Source organism: Bombus huntii, chromosome 11 (assembly GCF_024542735.1).
Source record: "Bombus huntii isolate Logan2020A chromosome 11, iyBomHunt1.1, whole genome shotgun sequence".
In the NCBI taxonomy this organism is placed as follows: Eukaryota; Metazoa; Arthropoda; class Insecta; order Hymenoptera; family Apidae; genus Bombus; species Bombus huntii.
Genome location: NC_066248.1, coordinates 1,497,301 through 1,520,762, shown reverse-complemented (window position 1 = coordinate 1,520,762; position 23,462 = coordinate 1,497,301). Strand labels below are relative to the sequence as shown.

The window sequence follows — 23,462 nt, the reverse complement described above, 5'->3', positions numbered from 1 at the left end:
ACTATTTATTTATTCATTCATAGCTCACGGACGTTGAACATGAATGGATAATTGCTTAAATAAGATTCGTGGAACCGATATACGTACATCGGGAATAATATTTAGCGAATTTAAATGGAGATCGATCGAATAAAACAGCGCCAGCGATATTCATAGTATTTCGTTGTTATTCGATTTTCTGTGTCGGGTTAACGCGAATCGAATCAATTTTACCGTGCTTATAATAAGCGAATCAACAATCATGGATTGACAGTACGAGATAATTCGAAATAAGAGAGAAAATAAACATTTTCAAGATATTAATTGTTATAACATCGATTATATCTTTAATAATTTTATCGAATTTCGTGCACTCGTTTAATATTTCAGTTTCATAATAAATCTTCTTCCTTTCGATCATCTCAATCGACGTAGATCAGAAAATCAAGATACGTGGATTTATCGTGTTTTTCCTACGTTGGTGATCTTCGTTTGTAGTTGTATCACTTTTAAAGCACGTTCGCTATGTCTTACGTACCATCAACTATATTTAATAAGAGGAATATTTAATCATACTTTGAAATTAATCTCTCCAAATTATCTCAAGATTCAATATGAAATTCGATTTTTTCTTTCGTGATGATTATCAAGGTATTTATGTCGCAACACCGGCGTTTAAACGAGAATTAGTATTTTAATTTTATGATTTTACTGAAAGTGACTTAAAGGTGAAAGATTTTGTTCGTTCGCTTCACCGAGCAAACTTCTCTTGCGTTTCAAACGTTATTTACCTCTTCACTTAACTAATTTCTGGAGTCATCGTTCGAGGGATTCTTGCTTAACTTTCTTCTTTTTCTTTGTCGATAACTTCTAACAAATTCCTGCGATTCGTCCTGTAGGACAAACGGCATAATTGTTAATGGTAATTCCATCGGATCAGCACTATTACAAGAACGTATTTATATTTCTTCTTACGTCACCAGATCCTCTTTCTTTTTCAGTTTGCAGTTCAGGTACTGTCAGCGTACAGTATATTGGCTAACACGTATGGGTGGTTTATCGTTCTTGTTTCGTAACTGTCCGATATTCGCTGAATTTTCTCCTTTACAATGGGGATTTGAAGATCTTCGCGTAATTCCATTTCGTATGTGCCAATGTGTGTTCGACGATACTTTACTTTCTACCTGTATCCTTTCGTGTATGTGCCGTGTCCATGTCAGTTTTGAGACTGGATGGAGTCCCAGGAGTTTTTACCCACTTTGTTTGTGCTATTTCATTCGCTTAACTTAGCAAACAAAATTTCTTTTCAGTATTTCTACGGTGCTCCCCTTCAATGATTCGGTGTCATTCTCGTTTAGAAACGTTGCGGCGTTCTCGTCGCAACGAGAGAAGAGCGCATGCACGTACAAACAATTTCGCGGGATCATGAGCGAAAGTTGTTCGTGTAACGAGCGTGTTTTATTATTTAATCCCCCTTAAACTCTTGCAGATTATGGCACTTACGGCGACTCCTATCCACTGCCATCAGGCCTGCCCTGTTTCCACCGCCGGTGACATCTCCGCGCTAATTAGCATCCACGTTCGCTGGTTTCACCTGTCTGCGAGTTCTCGCGTCAAAACCAACCACTTCGTTCGCCTGTTTTTTGCACTTTCAATTTAGTTTTCGCCAGCGTGTTTCACCGACTCGGCTTTATCGTGGATTACGTGACTCTTTCTTAGAATTTATGAAACTGAAAATGAATCTAGCGTTCCTTGCTTCGATTTTTTGCTTCTCTTTTCACATTTCTCTTACTTTTCTTTAGTTTACGGCTGCAGTTACAGTGGAACGTGTTCTGACAAAGTGTTGTTCAGACGAATGAAACGTCTGGAGACTGAGATGCACTTACTTATAAGAACCTATATATGTACATATGTATGTATTTGAATGCTCGAGTGTATATATCGAATTCGTCAGAACATGCATCCACCACAACCGTGTCTCGATATATTTCATACAAGCTCGTTATTTCCTCGCATCTGTCTTCGTTCCTTCGTCAAAGTACCGCGTCAGCAGTTTACGATTTAATATCTTCTGTCTCCAGTTATTTAACAACGATTTATTTTTTATTTAGGGAAATCGAAGTATCTGCGATAAGTGAAACAACATTGCATAATTTAATTTAGGGTTTGAATATACCTATTCAACACCCGTTATAAGTCGATTACGAATCTTTCGCTTGTTTATCTATTTTTCCTCTGCCATAAAATACCTGCAGTCTTCTAATATCCCATTCTGCGTATATTTAAATGAAACTCGTCATTTCGATTACTCGAGCATTTCGCTTTACATGTAAATTTCGTTATGCAGAATTTTCTGATTATTCGAATTAATGGAGTATGAACTCTTTCGTAATTTTTATTTTTCCCGGAGAACGTATTAATGAGTTATACAACAACAGCAGACAATATATTTGGACAGGAACAAAAGAAAAAAAGAAAAAAAGAAAGAGAGAGAAAGAGAGAGAGAGAGAGAGAGAGAGAGAGAAGCGTATAATACATCGCGAGTAGGGAAATTTTATTAATTTCATACAAATGAAATCCAGCATTAAATGAATTCTTTCGACAGATACGCATTTATAATATTCATTAAATAAAATTCGGAGATTCGTCAGGTTGGGAACATAACGCGAATCGACACGAAATATTCGTTATATTTCTTTTAATGGAAACACATATTTTTAATTAACTTTTAATAAATGCTTTCAGTACGCATATCGATGATGAATGAGCTATCCAAGTTTTAATTGAATTCCTACATCATTTTCTATATCATTTCAAGTTACAATAGTATTCTAAGGCCTGAGATATTTACTTCTTCGAACGATGAAAAGCAATATTTATGTATTTTTACGAAATCGAATATATCATCGAGATCAGAAACCAAACACAAACCGTACGTATTTTTGACCAGCACGCCAAATCGAAACCTCTCGATCCTCTCGTGTTTCGAGCAGTCATATCCAACAAATATTCGATTAAAGCTCCAACAACTCTGGAATAAACGCCGTGGCAGGTGCTTTAATTCTCGTTACAGCGAATCGAATTTGTAACGAGAGGCGGATCAACGAAACTCGAGTAATTCACTACGGACTTCTATTACCAAACCACAACGTTTCTTTTCCTTGAGTCGATAGAACGTTTGCAAACTCGCCAGCCTAAAACTCTCGCGTTACTACGAATTGAATTATCAATTAAATTCGGCTGCAATGAAAGTAAATTGCAAATTTGTCAAAGATATACGAACTTAACTAATTCCTGATTGAATATGTACGAATAAACAATAAGATGTTCGCTTGGTGCATTCTCGGTGAATTTACATATTTAATTTTGTCGAAAACGGAATTTCAACGAGAAGATATCTTATTCTATATTTTCTAGTTATTTTCACGCGTAGGTTAATTTCCTTCGTACTATCCGTTCCTATCGCTTGTTCGAAGAAACTGCTTCTTTTCTATAACTTTTCTATTATATCGTGGGTAAAAAATTATGCTTTTATGATTCCTTGAAAGCTATAGAATGACGTCATATAGATATTTCTGGTGCCTGGACTACACAAAAATGGACCGCTTTCTGTCATCTTCCTCTACCGGTATAATAACTTCAGATGCTTTTGTGAGTCGCTGTACACTCGTTGTCCTGTCTATCGAGGTCAGTTTGCTCTCGGAGCTTAGACTGCGTTTAATTTCTCGTCACAATAACCTCGAGCCAGTGCATAATACGCGCGAAGCACGCACTTTGCTCCTCTTCGATTTCGGGATTAATAATGTCCCGTACATTCGACTATCACTGTTATCGACAACATTCTGTATCACATTGCTTTGTTACAAGTTAATTAGCGACCAGTTTCATCGTGAACGATGCGCATTGAACTGGCAAGGAAAAAGAGTGGCGATCCCATTTATGTTTAGCGACAACGCGAGATATGCAGCAATTACACCGTGAACGCGGACTTGTATAGTTTCGCTTCGATAGTTACGTGACGATAAATTTTTCTTTGTTTTCAATGAATTAATATTAATTAAATCCAACACGTTGATTAAATCTACGCACGTTTGCCTTGGTAAGACCCCTCGTGTATTAGGTAGTCCGAAAAGTTTCTTTCGTTTCATAAGGTGATAATAGATGAACAACAATTTCTGTTTTATATTATTTTATTGAATTAGGTATGATCCATTTCGTTCTGTTTCTATTATTACGTTCGTGCATGATTCACTAAACTAATATAAAACAAAGAACACTGTGCGTCTATTATTTCCTTATAAAACGAAAGAAACATTTCGGACAACCTAATACAAGGAAAGATGAGTAGAGGATAGAAATCAGGAAGAAAGAGAAATATCTGTAACTTGTAATTTCCTTACCCCAAATGTTATCGTTGTTGGATTTTTCTATAATTCTATAAATCGTTATATCATTAGATTGTTTCGAGTTTCAGAGCCTACAGTATTTTAATTGAAATGTATTAGTTCGTTTGTAACATTCGAAGAATCTAGATGTTCGAGTATTTCGATATCGAAACGTTCATATACAATGTATACCAAACAGTGTAATACCACTATACATTCACCGTTAGCGGATAAGTTGTAAAATATTCATATCTACTCACCGTATAAAAGTCTTAATTCGCTGTGCGAATTCCTGAATATAAGCGACTTTTTCGCACGGGACAATAACATTCGCTGCGGTGTCCGGTAGTTTAGGGCTGAAATCAAGTTGTTTCACGAGCGAATTGTATCCCGCCAATTTTACACTCGCAATGCAGGCACCGGTGTGCCGAATCACCGCGTACTCCACGTTAGTTCGCGCCGAGTTTTCGCGAAATCTCGCCGAGACTACGCGTCGTATATACATCGTGTATACGTGTACGTACACCGACAAAATTTCGCTTTTCACAAGGTTTATCGTTCCTTGTACGTGTCTATTGTCTCTATTTTCGTTCGCTCTGGTCGGAAAAATACCATCAGCTCTTAATCTGTATCGAAAATTAATTCCACAGCAATGTACACATACGCACGTAGGTACATACATATCTATATTATATACACGTTTACAGGAATTTTAGAAAGAAAAACATACATACATACATATGTAGTAAAAAAAAAAGGAAAAAAAAACGAAACGAATCAACGTTCGTGTATGGCTTTTGCGGATCTGGTTAGGAGTGGCCCAGATTTGGTAAATCCAATCCTCGTTTCAGCGCAGTCGCTCGTGCTGTACGCAGCGTTGCAGAATAAGATATAAAAAGAAGAGAGCGTGTATAAACGGAGCGTGCGGTGGCATTTAATTATCGTCTCGGAGCATGGATAAATTCCGGTGAAAGGGCACAATGATAACAGTCTCAGCTGATCTTTCGAGAAACGCCTATGCGATAAGAGGTAATATTTATTCGATTCGTTGTATGTCCCGTTATCCGATTAGAATCTCTCTTGTACGCCTTATCGCGCGATGAAACAACGTCGTTTCTCGTCGTTTCAGCAACGGCGAAACTACGTGAAACTGCGATTGCTTCTTTATTACGTACGATCTTTGCTTACGAGTTTTTCTAACGAAAATTACTTTGTTTTTTTTTTTCATCACGAGAAGGATTTTGTCTGATTGAGTATATCTCTTTTAACATTCAGTAATATATAACTCGTAAAAAATCAGGCACTTCATGCGGGTCAAAACATCGACAAAACGAAACAAAATACTTGCGAAGCATCGCCAAACGCTGTACAGCGATATGTCGCAATTTTGTCGCTACGCCGTTAGTTTCCACAATTCGCCGTTATCTGCATAGAGGGTAGCGACAGGCCAACGAGGACCAAAATTTCGTTGCACTACGCATTGCTAACTTTTAGTTGCCACCGACTCGTCCGCTATTTATCTCCGGCAACTTTTAATTCTCCACTTTTCCGGACATTTCCTCCGCCGCGTGCACAAATTCAATCCATCCGGTTAATTAGTCGTCGTTGCGGATGTGAATTTGCAGACGATTACAAAACGAATTTCGACGCGTAATTAATCATTGAGAAGTAAGTAAAGGCGATAAAGCGGGGACGATGATGATTAAGGGTTCCACGACCCAGCTAGAGCTTAATTAAATTATCGTTGTTTTAATTTAATCAGTCGGGCGTGGCTGACGTCCCCAGCTAATCCACTGTGAAAAGTTGACGAACGATCCTTTTCGATCGTCGGTTCCAGCGTTGTTAAACAACGTTACGGTGAATGGCGAGGAACGACTATGACATTGGACTTCTCATCGGTCTGACGTTAATCATCGATGTTTGAAAGCGTCGAATATCAATGAGGATAATTTGATAATACCACGATGAAAAATTGATTTCGACCGAGTGAAGTTCAAATAGTGAAATATTCCAATTATTTTATCTCAATAAAACGATCTATTTTTCTTTTCACAATTTCTATATTTTTATATATCTTATTCTTTGGATTAGACGATGAATAAGTGAAAGTAGATTGTGTGGATTAAATAGCGAAATAGTACGGATATTTAATCCTAGTTAAATCAATATTTAAACAACGTTTTTATTCATATATATATATATACGTATCCTTTTTTTATCGCATCATCTTAAGCAGCGAAATATTGCAAATATTGAAGCGTGGTTAATCTATATGTTTAGCGACATGTACATAAAGGTCATAAGAGAAACACACGACAAGCAATTGAAATGTTCATTTTATCAGAAATTCGGATTCTCGTAAAATATCGTAAAGTCGCTTCCGATCTTCCTTCTACAGATATTTTCACGTTCAAGTTTATACAAAAGTTTCAAATATCGTAACTTTAAACTCACTTGTACGCCTATACGTCTACAGTTCGAGCGATAGCGTAGGCTCGAAATCTCTAAACACCGAACATCACGTAAACGTAATACAAAATTTCAAATCTCGCGATCGCAGTGTGACTTTCACGTCGGCTCGACGTCCGCGGTTATTAAGTTTGAAGTAGAAAAACTGAATAGCCGGCTAACTAATAGGATTCCATCGATCTCTCAGGAGCTATTACAAAGAACGAGCAGCGATTAAGTCCCACGGGGGAAGAAGATAGCGGCTTTGAGAGAGTCGATGCACGAAGGATCGAAGCTTCGCAGAAAGAAAAAAAAAAAAAAAAGGAAAGAAAGGGTAGTCGCGAGGAAGAAGGTAGCGAGCGAGGCTCGAACAAAAACTACAGAGGAGAGGAAAGAATTCTTCGGATAGCTGGTCGTCACGGCAAAGTGGAGAGATCCTCTTGTGAATCTAGCGAGTAGTAAGCTCGCGATGATCGTATCCAACGTTATGAAAAAAAGGTAAAGAGGCAAAAAAGGAAAAATATAAGAAAAAAATATGAATAGAGAAGGGTGTTGGAGTGGGTGGATCTTGAGGATCGCGCTTGAATCCTATGGAGTATAGAGAGAGAGGCAGAGAAAGTGAAAAAGAGAGAGAGAGAGAGAGAGAGAGAGGAGAAGAACTTTTCCCCCGAGAAAAGGCTGCCGTTACGTTTATTCGTTATTGGATACGGCACCACGGTCGATTTTATCATGCTTCGGCACGATACTAACGTTAAATCCGTCAGCTCTAGAACCCCTTGCAGAATCTGTGACGGTCATTAAGGTTGGCGCGAAACGCGCATTCCGTAATATATATAGAGATATATATGCGGCGGCACGCAAGTCGATAAGATACTCGTCTGTAAGTTACCGGATCCTGGCTTTGCTTGTCTATTTTTATTTATGAAGCAGATCGTCGATATCGTTGCGAAACACGCTCCGTGAGAAACGGACGATACTAGGTTACCGCGGGAGAAATTTTATTTCGGGTAAAGTGAGAAATGGCATGGATTAGGTAAATTGTGGAAATTCAACAGGGAGAATTACCACATTCGTCCATTTAATCAGAGAATTAAAATTTAATTTAGCAAAAAATGTATTTTCCGATCAACGATAAATTATTAGCGAACCCAATACGTGAAATCAAGTACTATATCTAATCACTGGCGATACGCGCCGAATTACATTCACGTTTAATATCCCGGCGAATAGAGGATCAGAGTCGGCGAAGTTTACCGGAGCTCCGTGTTTCGCCCTTGGCGCGAGCGTAAAATGGACGCTTGAAATTCACCGTGTCACCACAATTTTCCCCGTTGAAAATCAAATTCCGGTTTTGAGGGGGCGGAACGTGCTCGCGACCACAGGCAATGCCAACCATCGAACCAAGGAAAGTTTCCTGCTCGACGTTGATAAACGACCCTTCCTTGTGACTTCGCTCGTTACGAACAGTCGAATTTTTACGAGCAAAGCGTCCCTTTAATTCTAAATAAACATTATGAAAACAGAAATTTAGTAACCAACGAAGAATCGAGAAAGCTACAAAGATAAAGTTAATATTACGAGTATACGTATAAGGAAGAACGGAATTGAGCGTGTGCTACGCGTGTCTGACCCAACATATGCTCGTACTACTTGCCTGGCAACAGTAGACACGGTATTTACCGATAACTGTTAAATAATTGATAACAAGAAAAGAACGTATAGACACTTTCTTAATCGTTTCTCACACGGAATAAGACGACTAAACTTTTCCACCGTAAAGTATAACCTGACTCGAACGATTTCAACAAAAAGTTTGCCACGTGTCACCAACGAGAATTCGTGTAACTTTCCGATTTTAAACGGAGGTCGTAGAGGCAGAAAGATTGATCGTGGTGTACACGATTCGTGGACGTGTATCAAAATAATGCGAATTTCGAGGCCGATATTCCCGTGAACTTTTTCAATTTCAAGTTTCGAGCAGCGGTCCAAGTTCTTCCGGTCGCCGTCGACAACACGTGAGAAAGGCGATAAATGGTCACTGGCTTTTCGAAATTAAACTTTACGCAGCTTCAACCCCGAGACTTTGTTGATCTTGAATGCGTGAAGTTGCACGCGTTCCATTGAAAGAAAATCCAAGAACATGTTCGGCCTGAGTCAGATTCCTATCGAATTTTGAAACCTTATCGAACTCTTTGAACCAAGAGCGTTACAAAATTAAGATGAACGAAACGTGGCGCGAAAGGTAATGATATCGCCACGGAAGCTTTGGAAATCTGCTCGTTTGAACAAAATATACAAAACTGTGAAACCATCGTTTCAAACGTTATTCGTAATAACTCGGGCTCGTATAATTGAATCATTAGGCGAACAAAGATCTTTCATCTTTCTCTTTGAATTCGTTATACGATCTCGTTCGAACATTTTATAAACGCGCGTATTTATTAACCAAATGACGAGTGTCTATCGACGCGAGAATACGTCCGATTCGACGGCGCGTTGTGTGTGATTTAATCATAAAGACTCGTTGTACCAACAACGGCAATACGTTTCATTGTTGCCTGTTTACGCGCGATCATTAGACACGGGTCAACAAGCGTCGTTCAACGTTTTAATTAAACGCTTCTCCGACAATTGGACCGGAATACGATTTTCGGGCCGACCATTACGCGTTCCTCGTATTTTCACAGAAGAGCGCAACGCATTATGATACTTGACCATCGAATCATTTTATTCAAAATGCGATACAAGTACATGTTTAAAATCGTGATACAAAAATAGACATGTTTGACGTTTCTTTGCTTCTACTTTTACGTTGACGTCTACATATAATAAGTACATTGTTACGTAACTAATAGAAGCTATAATATTTTATTATTATCGTAAGATTCCGTAAGACGAACAACTTTTTTTATAGAAATTTAACTTCTCGTAATATCGATGTTTCGATCGTGTAACGCTTTGATCTTGTTCAATAAGATTTATCTTATCTAATTGTTTTCGAATATTGTCATTTACCACCATATTGTCATTGACCATATATAATTATGTTTGTCAATTCTTTGATAAAATAGCTCCTTTATCGAAACAACGAAATCTTCGATAGAGCTGAAAATGTAAATTGGAAATTGTAATTGTTTGAATTAACGAAAAAGCTGAACCCTCCGTTAGCAAATACAAAGGAGAAGGAAAGACTCGTTCGATGTTAAATCAGAGGCCGAATTCCCGTTCCAATAGCCGATTGGCCGTGGAATGAACACGATCCAGATATCCGAGGTATTTACGATCGTGAATTTAGGATTTTGTTGAGTTAAGCGTATCAGTTTTGCCGGAACAAATCGGCTTTTGCGAATGAATGTGCAATAATGCCATCCAACTGACGCGTCCAACCAAATTTGTATACGCTATAATTTATTGTCACTTTATTATTCCCTGTCTAATCCTTCTATCGAAACGGTTTATTTTCCTGTATAATTTGAAATGTCATAATTTATAGACGTAAACGATTTATTAAATATTATTTGCATTTATCGGTACGAACTGTTTGAAATGTTAAGAGTTACTTATCCATTCTTTTCTCATAATCTCTTTTGTCACAAATTATTGCAGTTATAAGATCGTTTGAAAATGTATTTTAACATTTGTTAAAGATTTGTACGAAAGAATATATAACAAAGTGCGTAATGCAAAGAAAGATATAGACCTTTATCAACGTATCTCATAAAAGATCTTTTAAATCGTTGAGAATTCCTGAAAATCTATAAAATTGCTATGGAAATTTATGAATTCTATGAATTACAAGTTTGAACGTTAAATTAGCCGCGAGATCTGCGATAGATAAATTATTTCATATACCATTATTTAGGATGATAAATTTACATATATCGAAAATATGTCTAATTTCTTTTTAACGTGATTGAATATTAAACGAAGTTAAACACAGAATTACTCTTACGATCGAAACGTGTACGGTAGATAATGCATTGATTTGCATAAATTTCCATTCCACCGTTTCTTCAAATTTTGATAAAACAGAGCATTTCTATATACTCTTTTTATTTAGCATATTTTAGACAACGTTTCTCTTCCACCTTTCCAACCGCACATTTAATCTTCTCAAAAACAATCCAGTTTCCAGCGACCTGTGTCAATGTTTATGTTGCATAAAACATGCAACGCGAAATCGTTGTCGTATTTCCTGCTCGAAAATATCCGTCATAACGGAGGTTACGAGGTTTCAACTTTAAAGAAAAAGGTCCTGGATCTCGTTAAAACGAATTTTACGCAAATCATTTTTCAACAGCTTTCGAGCATACAGATTCGTGTCGCATTTCAAATGCGTGGAATATCGTTACCTCGTTTTTCAAGGAGGAGCCGTGTTCGTGACAGTGTCAATACGTCAATCACATTCTGTCTAATAAATAAAATATCTGTGCTGTTTCGTTTTTCCATGCAGGGTTTACAGATCGATACAAGGCTGTCCGTGGTTTTCACTACTTTGTGCGCAATTTAAAATACCAAGATTAAAATTGAAAAATGAATAATAGCTCGATATCGACTTTCAAAACTAGTTTGAAACCTCATTACGTTATATCGTGCAAGTTTCAGTATAGCCTGTGGGACTTCATTTAATTAATTTTCTTCCTTACCCGTCTGTAAATATATGTTACTCGGTTTCTTAGTTACTTGAAAACACTTTACGCTATCAAAATTTGTTTTCATTCCCTGAGACATAGTCTTTGACAGGGATTTCTCATTTATAGTTATACTAATATTGTGATAATACCGAGTGTGACGAGCAGAACTGAATTAAATGAAACTATCGAGCGTCAGGATACGGATCGAAGAATCAGATAGTTCGATACTAATATTTAAGCCACGTGATTATGATTCACGATTCATTCCTCCTGTTCTTATTCTGTGCACGGCTAACGGAGGGTTTTGGAAGAAGAAGATAAATCTTTCGTTTAATGATCGACGCTTTTGCGCAATGAATTCCTTAGAATGGGAAAAATAGGAGAGGCAGGTGTTTCTGGTCTTTGTTTCGTCTACGGGTGTTCAGTTCAGTCAACTGTTTGCAATGTTTGTTTTTAAGCAATGGTTGTAAAAGTGACCTTGGTCAAACAGCAGCTCGACACGACACGACATACGGTTCTCAGATTCAAGGAAGACGAAAGACCAGAATCTAATAAAACTTTGAAACTTTATTTCGCTCGGTTCGTTACAAATGTTGGAAAATTCTGAGAAGGTTTTCAAATAATCTAAAAGATAATTATTTAACGAAAATAATTACCAACAGAAGTAAATGTTAACAAATTCGCAAAGCTTTATAAAAAATTAACGGAACAATTAACGTGATGGCGATCGATTTGTTTTTTAATCTTTAACTACACGTAAAAGAATTTGGAAAATTAAAGTACTTATCTAATTACAAAATGGAACAATGGATCGAACGATGGTTGGTTGCGTGCTATCTTTAAAATTGTTACGTAGAATTATATTAAAATTAATTATATTCGTAGTTACCAAATTGCGAAATATAACGTATAACATTATAGCTTTGAACTTATCATTCTCAAGAGACGTGACTTATCAAGCTTCTCTCGTATGGTGATAATAAATAGAACTGTAACACGAAGACCTAGTCGGTAGTGTAGGTGGTGAAATGATTTCTGTTTCGTGTCAGTATGTCTTTTCGTTCCCGAGATTCGACGTTTAACTTCTTCGGTACGACGCTCGGCCGTGCGGACACATTCGACGACCGACGACTATAGTGGACGCTCGCACTTTCAAATCTCTCAATTACAACTCTCTCATCGCTCGTAATGGTCAACGACAGACGTTAATTCAGCATCCTTTTTGTTACTACCACGAAGCACGACGCATTTCCAGGGGAAGAATAGAGGTCACGCTTTTTCAATGGCCACTCAACGATCTGTGAATTTTAAATGCCTGCACTTTGAAGTCACACATCTGCACAGTTAATTGAGATATCGACTTGAAACAAAATGCATTTTAAAGGGCATGCTTCCGTCTGCGTTTCTCAGTTCATCGAACGAACTTTATTCGCTCTATTATTTTTAGTTAATTTTCATTCGCACAATTGCCACACTTTTACGAGTATTTTCCGACATTGTAATTACGTATTTAGAATATTTATTTATTTATTTGATACTTAGAATTTACAAAAGGAATCGTAATGTGCATTAGAAGATCTTTATACATTGATAAAATAACCAAGTAAGTTTTTATTTCGCCACTTGCAATAAATCTACCGAATATTTTTCTTGCTGTCGCTATTTTAAATATTTTCGTTATATATCATTCTCGTCCCATAAGTATCGAGAGATAGATAAGAAAAATAGCTGCTTAGGAATTGAATGTCGAACGTCATTTATGTTAAAACGGATTTGAGCAAATAAATCAACGTTTGGTAAATCGGGTGGAATGTCGTCATGATGGCGATCGTCGCAATGAAACCGTCAAAGGAAAAGACACGTTTACCGATAAATCAAGCCACGTTCACGAGCCAAGAATAACGATTGCATTGATGTCGTGGAATATTAATGATCCAGATTTGTATCGATTTCTTCGTGAACTATCGCCACGGACCTACTTACAGAGTAATTCTTCGCATAATTTTACAACGAAATGTCTCTTTCGGTGAATTAGCGGGCTACGTAATAAACAGAAAAATGTTTCGTAAAGGCAGAACAATTAGCATTTGAAAATTTGCTTTGTAAATAGAGAGAAGTTCGATACAGAGAATACAGTCAATACAGAGAAGATGTTCAATTTGATGATATTAGAGAAAGTAAAAAAATGATCAAAAATTGTTTTATCGGCGTTACTTGTCTCTTTTGTACGATATATATTTGTACAGTTGCAAGTGACTGAAGATTTTTCCAAACTACAGCGTTACAGATAAAAATGAAGAAAATTTCATATAGTTTCGCCGAAACACGAATTACGCTAGTTTTTTTAGTTGGATTACGCTATATTTTTCTGTGTGTCGGACGAAAATAAGCGAAAGGATATTATTTACTGTATCCAATTTTTATTTGTAATTGAACTTTGCTCGAACCAACGAAATTCTCCTCCTATCACGTCTATTGAGAAATGCCAGCTTTATTACCGGAACGATAAGCCGAAAGGATTGAAAATTAAAGAATCTTCTTCTCTAATCGTGCACTTGTGTGAAATTAACAAATCTAGAGAAAATGCAGTACGCGTGTAATATATTTTTCAAATTCTCCTTCAAGAATCTCACATCTACACGGTTTTATTCATCCTTGCTCCCATAGTTTACGATAAATTATTTAAATAATCCAATCAATAACAAAAGTATATTAATAATATAATTTTCTGTCGTTGGAAAAATTTACGACGATATCGCGCATTAAAATATGTTAAAAAAGTGTTGCATCTTGTTAAATTTCACCATCGATTCGCTTGACGCAGTAGCTTTACGGATAATTAACAGCGCTATTTTCACGAAAAGGTATAATTGCGAAACCGAATAATTAGAGCTGGCTAATTATAATTCTCCGGGATGCTTGTCTCGCTACGCAAAGCACAGTTCTCCGAGACTAAAATCCTTAATTATCTTCTTTAATACATCTGCCAGAGCGAAGGAAGCAACATAAGCCGGATGTAGAAGTACGTGGTCGCTTCCTTGTACTCTCTACCCTTCCGACCGCTTTTTCCAGTAATTTATAGGAAATTTTCCGGCGAAAAGCTAAGGCGTGTCAGTTTAGCAAGTTCACGCGGTATATTTTGCTGCAATTTCCTTCTATAAATCGTCGTACTTCCGTGGCTCAATCTCGACTATTTCGAAATTCTAGAGATCTGCCCGTAGCACAAGTGTGTCATGCAAAAATAACTGCAATCTGTTCCCTTGGTTAACTGCAGAACAAGATGAACACGCGATCCTCGCTAGAAAATGAACAGATTACTTTCTAAGCAGATGACAGTGCCTTGTTCTTTTTTTACTTTGCTTCTCTTTTGCGAAATTCAACTTCTAACATAATTTCCTGCATATATTAATTTTGAGACGATATTCTCCTAATTCAAATATCGCTCGCCCGATGCCAAAGATAATAAGAAACGCGTAAAAGACGGGCACCATTCGCAACGAATTTACAAATTTATAAACTTTTCTACCTTTCGTATTTTTATTCTACTTTTGAACAAATTTACACGCAACAGAATCATAATACGTCTATCTTTCTGTATAGCGTGAACAACAAAGCGCTAAAAATTCCTCCGCATTCTATGTTAACGTAATATGCACTCTGATGTATCACGTTGTTTCTTCGATAAACGTTATTCATCTTGCGTCGTTGATATTTATCGATGCGCTCGTCTCATTCGTATATAGAAAAAAAAATTGACTTCGCGCATTATGCAACCCATTTCAGACTTTGCTATAATTCCATCGAGATATTAACGTCTCCTTAAAATTTTTACATATTTAAAAATTAAATATTGAAATACAATTGCCGGACCACAACGAGTGCTACTTGTTCTGGATCAACGGTATTTTGTCGAAATCGTTCAAAGAATCGAAATAATCTACGTCTACGGTAAAATATTTTATGTTAATATACAAATACGAATATACACAGTACAAAATTAATACTAAAAATCTAAATTTCGTTCAAAAAGATAACACAGTTGTTACGTTTCCTACGTTTAACTTTTCAGGAATCATATTGCGTCACCGTAGGGAAACAGATTGACACGCTGAACGAAGTTAATTCGTAGCCACATTCCTTCGCTGTTAGCTGTTAGCTGATAGCTTTCGAGATTATGAGATCCCATGATGCAGCTATACAAAGCTATCGATCGTTTGACCGTTTTATTGACAAGCGCGTTCGCATATATCATCGGAGAATTCAAAAGCGTCGATAATCAACAGTGAAAGCTTGAATTTCTTCCTATTGCTTTGAGATACGCATTGCCAAGATTTGTTTAATCCGCGTTTAATCATCGTGCAATTTCGCTCGTACCATCGTACATCGCATTTGGAACTTGTATCGTTGATAGCTTATATTAGACTCGCGTACTGTAAATGCTTCTTCATGTAATGCGGAAATTATGGGCTCGTTTGAATAAGGATCGCTAATTGCTTTGATGTGTACTCACGATTTCGGAGGAAAACGAGACGGATGAACTCGATGCTGATGGAAGCAAACAGATATAATAAAATAGTAATTATACATGTAAGATTATTTCGTAAATGTTGTTCAAATGTAATTTACGGTTTCAAATAATTTCTCGAATCTTCGATATAACATTCTTTATGATATATTAATATTTATACAAATACCTTCTATGTGATATAAAATATTATTTCCTTTTAAATATCATTTTTGTATAACGTAAAACTATAACAAATCTCTATATACGACAAAAAAAAATTCAGAAACGCGACTCTAAATTTTGATTTGGACTAACTTTAACGCTGTATAGCGTCGTAAGAATGTGTGAATTATTTTGTCACATAATTCCAAGAGCTACTAAAACAGAAGACCCGCTACGCCGCGAATATTCTTCAACGTTAAAGACGTAACATTTTCTCCACCTTTGTATCAAACTCTCATATAGAACATCGCTAAATATTGCTAAATAATAGAATATCGCTAAATAATCAGAATTAACCAACGCCCACTAAGCAGGAACATGATAACAGATCGCAAATCGACCGTTCTATGTCGGTCACTTACACAACTAAACGTTCTCTATTTACATTGAAAGGCAGGTTTGCGCGATTTTCCTCGCGCACGCTTCCATACCGGCAATCTCAGTTTCACGTGGCACAGACAACGCGTCGAGCAAGTTTGAAAGCGTCTTAACTACTCTGGAAAGACGCGTGGTCTTCCGTCTGTTGGTTCGCTTCATTATCATACACATATCCAGGTTTAAACTGGTCCTGCGAATGTCAACCAACGCAAACAACGGAGTATAACACTTGCCCGTTAATAGTAATTTCGCGAGCTTACCGGATGACGAAAATGCTTAGCAAAGTGCTGTATGCACTCTGACACGAATGGAATGCAGCTGATGTATTATATATATACATACTTACTACTTGCTGATCGAACGAACCTATGCATATATGTATTACTACGAATTCTTACGTTACTATCTCTGACAAGAAGGAAGTACGACATTGTTCCCAAACTATCAAATAACAGTCAAATAACGAACGATTTTGAGAATCTAATTCGCTGATAATTTTAGATAAATTGCGTCTTCGTAGACAGTTGGGCTTTGGCGAGCTAAACAAAAATGAGAATTACCACATTATTCCCAAACTATCAAATAACAGTCAAGTAACGAGCGATTTTGAGAATCTAATTCGTTGATAATTTTAGATAAATTGCGTCTTCGTAGACAGTTGGGCTTTGGCGAGCTAAACAAAAGTGAGAATTGTCAAGGAATATAAATTTTCTGTTTGTAACTTTGTCGCTTTCTATTACGAGTAAACAAATTGATGTATTTTTTTATCTGTTAAATTTGTTGTTAAGTTTTATATACTCGTACAGAGTGTATGATATATCTAGGTCCACATAGGTATATTTATGTATTATACATTCAACTATCTATCAATGTGATACAGTTTTGGACGTGAAATTATCATTAACGAGCTATCAAATTATCATAGCCTACATATTTATAGCATTTTAATTTGAATATGAAAGATTCATGTGAAACTTCCACAAACATCTTTTCATTTGTCATTGTCTTCGTATTACTCCCTTCCTGTAATACTAGATTTTATGAGAGTCGTATCTCATTCGGTATTTCTCATAATAAATCGATTCACTTTTAGGTATTTTATCCTGTAAAAGGTATATATGTGTATTCTATCCAGTTTGCTTTACATATGTATATTCCCACAGTTCATTCAAGAGCAAAATGCATGAACGATGTACCGAATAAAAAAGTACACCGTATAAACCAGACCGCAATTACACGTGAATTGTGATTGATGGAGACACCGGAAAGCTTTGCAATGTAAATATCAAGGCATTTTTATTTGATCGATCGATATACCGGCTAGAGTATACGATTTACTTTGGTTTATTCGTTAGATTTCATCGATTCAACGTTCATCCGGTGCTGCCCCTTTTAAGAAGCTTACATCACTCGCGTTAATTTAATTTGCGTTGATGACGTACGTAAATTAGGTACTTACATTTAGTTGTTAGAATATTCAGTAAACGAAACAAATTTCCAAGCTGCTTAATTCCCATTTCCATAATTCTATTCACAAATATATGAATTTCCACAAACGTCCACGCTTTACCAATAAAACAACGGAGAAAATAAATCAAAATAAGGTCAAAGCGAGTTATCTTTCTCTTGATGTAAATTTTTGGGACGAAGTATAAGTCACGAGGTTTTCGATTTCAAACTTGGCTCTTCACGGTGCTTCTTCCGTGAATAACGATCAGCTTCAGAATTAAAAACGCTTGCTCGGCTTATCATTTTTTATACTTTGACAAGTAAGGTCCAGGGGAGTTGGTCGAACTAGTTTGCATGTTGACAACCCTATAGCCAGGATGGATGGCCAAGAGGCTTCTAAATAGCAAGTACGATAACTTTAAGTCTGCAGTGTATACTTTGATGTTGAAACCGAACCAGAAATAACATGAAATTTTATATGCAACGATTAGCGACGAAGAAAGATCATATCGAACGATATGTTTCCGTAAACAAAGTAAATATATTTGCTTCTTAAACTGATACAGTTGAATATGTTAAATCAATAAATTTCGTTGTTAAATCATGAACAGTTATTAACAGTGTTGGATTAAATTAAATCGATCGTTTTGTTTAAAATTTCCTCTCCCTTGATACGCATTCGAACAAGTTGCAGCGAATCTGTGACGGAAACTTTCAACTAAATTGAAAGCTGTTGGCGATAACTTTGGAAAAAGCACTTCGAAGATTGGAGGGTTTCTCAGATTCTTGAAAATTCTCTTGCAAGTGGCGAAAAACATAATGTTTATTAGCAAAACAAAACTTTACGATAAGAAAGAAAAGTAGAGAGCTGAAAATATGTACTCAAAGTTTGTATGTTAAAATGGAAATATCGTGAATTTAAGAATTTCAGATTGCGCTTTCTGCTTCTTCAAACGGTACACTGAAGCTAGATTTTAGCAATTATCGTTATTCCCAAATCATTACGCAAATAATACGTTCGTTATCCGAATGTTTCATCGTCAAATGAGAAAATTTATTTTCAGAATATCATTTAACATTTTAATACTTCGCGTCTTATCGATCAAATTCATAGCACTGGCAGAGTAAGAAAAACCTATAGAACTTTTTCCGACTTTCTAGGAGCTTCATCCGGGACTGAAAAGCGTCGTGACGTTGGACCCTTCAAAGTCTGTCCTTTTCACGAATACATTAGTTGGACGTAATGTCTGCCTTTCGCGGACGAAAAGTGGATGTGACAGTTTTGTCTTCTTCCTAAAACTTACCAGTCGCTTAGTAATTCTCTTTTCTTGTTCTTTCTGCCTGCCAAGTTGCACGAAGAGGGGAAGACGAGGAAACTTTCCGCGAAGACATAAATTTCTCATCGTTGTTAGACGATAACGCGAACTGGACGATCTAACAAAGATACGTGGCAGCGGTTTGCGGTTTTCCGGTTAATTCACGGGAAATTTCGAGGCAACGGAGCAGCGAAGTCGCCTCGGTTTCCACGGGTTTCCCATTCTGGCTCTTTCCAATTTCCTGTGGGTTACGGGATAGAAACAAAAGTTGCTGCGCGCGTTTCCTCGCCGAGCTGAAACATGGCTTGTACGGTTTCCGGTCTGCTAAGAGACCAGTTTGACACTTTCAACTTGCCGACAGATCGATAAGTGTCGTCGGCGCCGAACAATTTGGTAGTTTGACGAAAGCTGCGAAGCGGTCTTCCAGAGTTTGTCGATTACGTTTTGTCTATAATCGAGATACGAGTTGCGAAAATATTCCTATCCTTAATCGTTCATTTTCCTACAATTCGCCAGAATATCGTTGCGAATTCTAGCTTTGTCATTAATCGTTATTCTTTATTTACAATTATATTCGTCAAGTTACATATTCAGTAAGAACTACACGTCGAGTTCATCGCGTTTGTTCTTTGCTCTTCTCTCAGCGATTGCTCAAATCAAGTATTTGTTGTTAGCCTATTTTGTATCCTTTAATATTCGAAATTCGATAGTTTGTTATGAAGGTTCATAAAATACGTGTCAAGTAACTTTTTGCTACCAATTAGTAGAATAAATTGCTTTTTCTTTTTTTCTTGAAAGAGAACGAGATATCAACAATTAAATTCGACAGTTCTCCTCACTGAGAATTAAATGACACACTGGTCATAAACTTTGTTTTCGTATTATCTCAAAAGTACTACGTACATAGCTCTTTCGTCATAGTGGAAGAACACTTTGACGAAGGATAACATTTTGACGTAAACTTCAATGGCCTTATATTACCAATTTGCTTCCAGATCAATAAGCTTCGCTGAAACCTGGCAACTTGATACGTCTATGATATGCAGAAACTAGTTGCCGAGTTCGCAAAGCACGCCTCATTCCAATACTTGTTAACTGACCCTTCGCTAATTGCTGCGGATAGTTTGATATCGAGCTAAAAGAGCATTAAATTTTATAAGAACGTGGATAGATAAATTCATTTGATGCGAATGGATAGGTTTTCTTGATCTTTGGATAATTTCCAAAAAAAAAAAAAAAATGTTAAAGAATAAAAAAAATCGAGACACTTGGTATTTTTCCACAATTATTATGAATATTCTAGTACAACTCCTTAACCTGATTTTAAAGCTTTTACGGCTTTTAATTTTCGCCTGGTCTGGAATATATTAAGAAAAAGTGTTCAACTTTCGTTTCTCGCATACAGAGAAGATTGCTTTTAATTTTTGGTGAATCTACCGTCTAATGTTCCTCCCCGTCGGATTTTTAACTTGGGACGTTACAGAGATCTTTCTAAACCACGTAGCACTCTGTCCGTGAATTTCATATGCAACAAAAGATCGTGAATGGCAGTATACAGTTTGTAGTTGTTGGTACATACGTTCGCGATAAGAATCGTCGAAACTTTTTACCGAACGAAAGATTCGAAAGCTTCAGAAGTAATATCTCGATATCTCGGAATAATCTCCGATAGAAGGAAGATTCATAAACTTGCCAATCGTAGTAGCATCGTTGTCCGTACTTTTTAAATATTCCAATCGTTTAAACTTTTTGTTAATTGCTAGACCGAGACCGTCCACGCTAATATAAATCGTTTAAAGACGAAATTTGCAGAGAATGAATTTAATGGAATCGAACGTATAATAAAAATTATAAATATGATTTACGTTTATGGATAGTAAAATTTCTAGTATTATAGAAGCACGGACCGCAGCATTAGATCGTTCGCTAAATTTCTCTAAATGCAATTTATATGCAGGACCATCGTAACTAAGCTGTGCAACATGAATTTCGACAATCGGAACAAGCTGTAGTCCGCATCAGCGTTCGTCGAACAGTTTCCACGATCAAGATCCCTCCTTTCTTGCCAGACTATCCCAAAACGTTCAACGTGTTTCCCCTTCAACTCGCGTTACTGCATTCTCTGCGCGTTCACGGAAACTACATTTTTCATCGCTGCGTAATCTTGTTATCCCAGATTCAAGGGGCTGGGTCAAGAAGTGCTTAATAACACGCCTGTAGAAATCATCATTTTCAACGACGGCCCAACTTCTGACACTCGACAAACTGAAAGAATCTTTATCTCAAGCCGATTCGATCAACGGGTAGGAAAGCTCGTCGAATATACGACGAGAAGATTGAAAATATGCCTGTGATGTATTAACGTCATTAAACCTGATGGCCAAGCAAGCAGCAATGGTTCGCGGTTCTTTTTTCCTTTACTTTATTATCGACGGTTCCTTGTGTTTATCGTGCTTTCATAATTGGTTTAGGGGTAAGTTGATTTATGTCTTTCTTTCTTAATGTTTTTGTCGACCAGAATCCTCTTGCACGATACATTTAGCAAGAGACAATGTCACATCAATGTGTTACAAATTACAGATTATACGTATAGTTCAATGGCAATCCATTGCAAATGTCAACGTGAATTATAAAAAGTTTAGCGTCGAAGTTTGGTATTCCAATAAAGCAATAATGGTTTGTTCCTAACCGTGGAAAGTTTTCGAGAAAAACGGTATCCGATCGACTGCGTAATTGAATCTGAAATGATTCTTCTGGTAGATAAACACCGAAGGACTGCAATGTTATTAACTGGAAATACAAATATACGGATCGTAGCGGAGGAATTTATAAAGCATCTTATGTTGAATCACAGTTATTTCGAAAATCCGAATAAATATTATTATACGAGTATTGAGAAATGTGAAACTGGATGAAGAAATTGAAAGAGTACTTTGTCGTTGATGAAATGAAACTGTATCTAGTTGCTTTAACCACTTCCGTATATGGGGAACCTCCGACAAATGGTAAAAAAGAACCTCTCGATAATTGCGTCGTCATCATCTTCATCACGGTGTGGAGGAAGCTTAAACGTATTTAACAATCCTGAAATATTTCAGAAAAACTTCCCAAACTTTTCCAAGTATTAAAGTATCGAATTAATAATCTCTGACTAAATCACTAAACGACATCGTTCCTGTTCAATAATTTCTGATAGAAGAAAGTCACGAACTTTTGATAATTCGCGAATCAACGCTGAAGTATTATAAAAAGTCTCGTTACACTTTCTTCCTCTCTGTTACTTCGTTGTTACATCACGCACAATACAAATTTTATTGTTTACTTTGTCCGATTGTAACGACAGCACATGGTCGTGCTGTACACGGCGTCGAGAATGTACACTGCGTCGAGAATGTTTTTGTTTACAAAGGAGTTTATTGAGTCCAGAAAATACAGATTTTAAGTACCTTATTCACAATAAACATGAATTTTTGTAATGGTATGTTAGGCAAAGGTACCGATACGCGGCGGTACGACGTAGCCGTGCTGTATTATGTTTCGGCGATTTACATTTTTCGTTGTATGATGCAGTTTTTGGGTTTAAGCCTCTGGGGGCGGAGCTTTTTTTTATGTATTTTTTCTTTTTTATTTTTTTTTCTGTCCTGAAAAACTTGGTCGCAAAACAGGACGCTACTGCGTCGAGAATGTACACTGCGTTCTCTGATCTTTAAATTTACACTCTATCGATACGATGTAATTCGTCGTAGCCAGGTAAATTTGTATCGCCAAGGTGGTTATCCTCGAAGAACGCTCTACTTATATATTCTTTCAAGTTGTCGAGCAATATCGTTAAAAGCATCGTTTAAGAAAGTTCGCAGTTGGATCGTAGAGTTGGCTGGAAATTGCAGGAGCGAATTTTAATACGGCTTCCCCTTTTCGTAAACTGGCTTCGCGCTCTAAATCGCGTAGAAAATTTTAATATCTTGGCGAAGAATGAGGGACGTGTATAAAAAAGCGGCGATAAAGTTTCGATCGGCCATCGTTGGACGCTCGAACGAGCTGGAAGTTTAAAGAGTTGGGAACAACGTGTGCCAAAAAACCGTACGTATCGGCGCGTTCCACGTTTTATTCGACATTAATGGTCGATCGATAATCCTGTTTGACG

General features: G+C 36.9%; 2 protein-coding genes across 2 annotated transcripts in view; both read left to right on the top strand.

Annotated features, from left to right (window-relative positions):
• The window catches only part of LOC126871049 (neural-cadherin-like), a 189,455-nt gene extending 167,814 nt beyond the window's left edge, over positions 1–21,641 (top strand). The window contains exon 17 of the mRNA XM_050629410.1: positions 21,495–21,641. Within this exon, the coding sequence (XP_050485367.1) occupies positions 21,495–21,538 (44 nt within the window). The 3' untranslated portion in view covers positions 21,539–21,641. The remainder of the gene's footprint in view (positions 1–21,494) is intronic.
• The window catches only part of LOC126871046 (neural-cadherin-like), an 88,963-nt gene that overhangs the window by 17,528 nt on the left and 47,973 nt on the right, over positions 1–23,462 (top strand). The window lies entirely within an intron of this gene.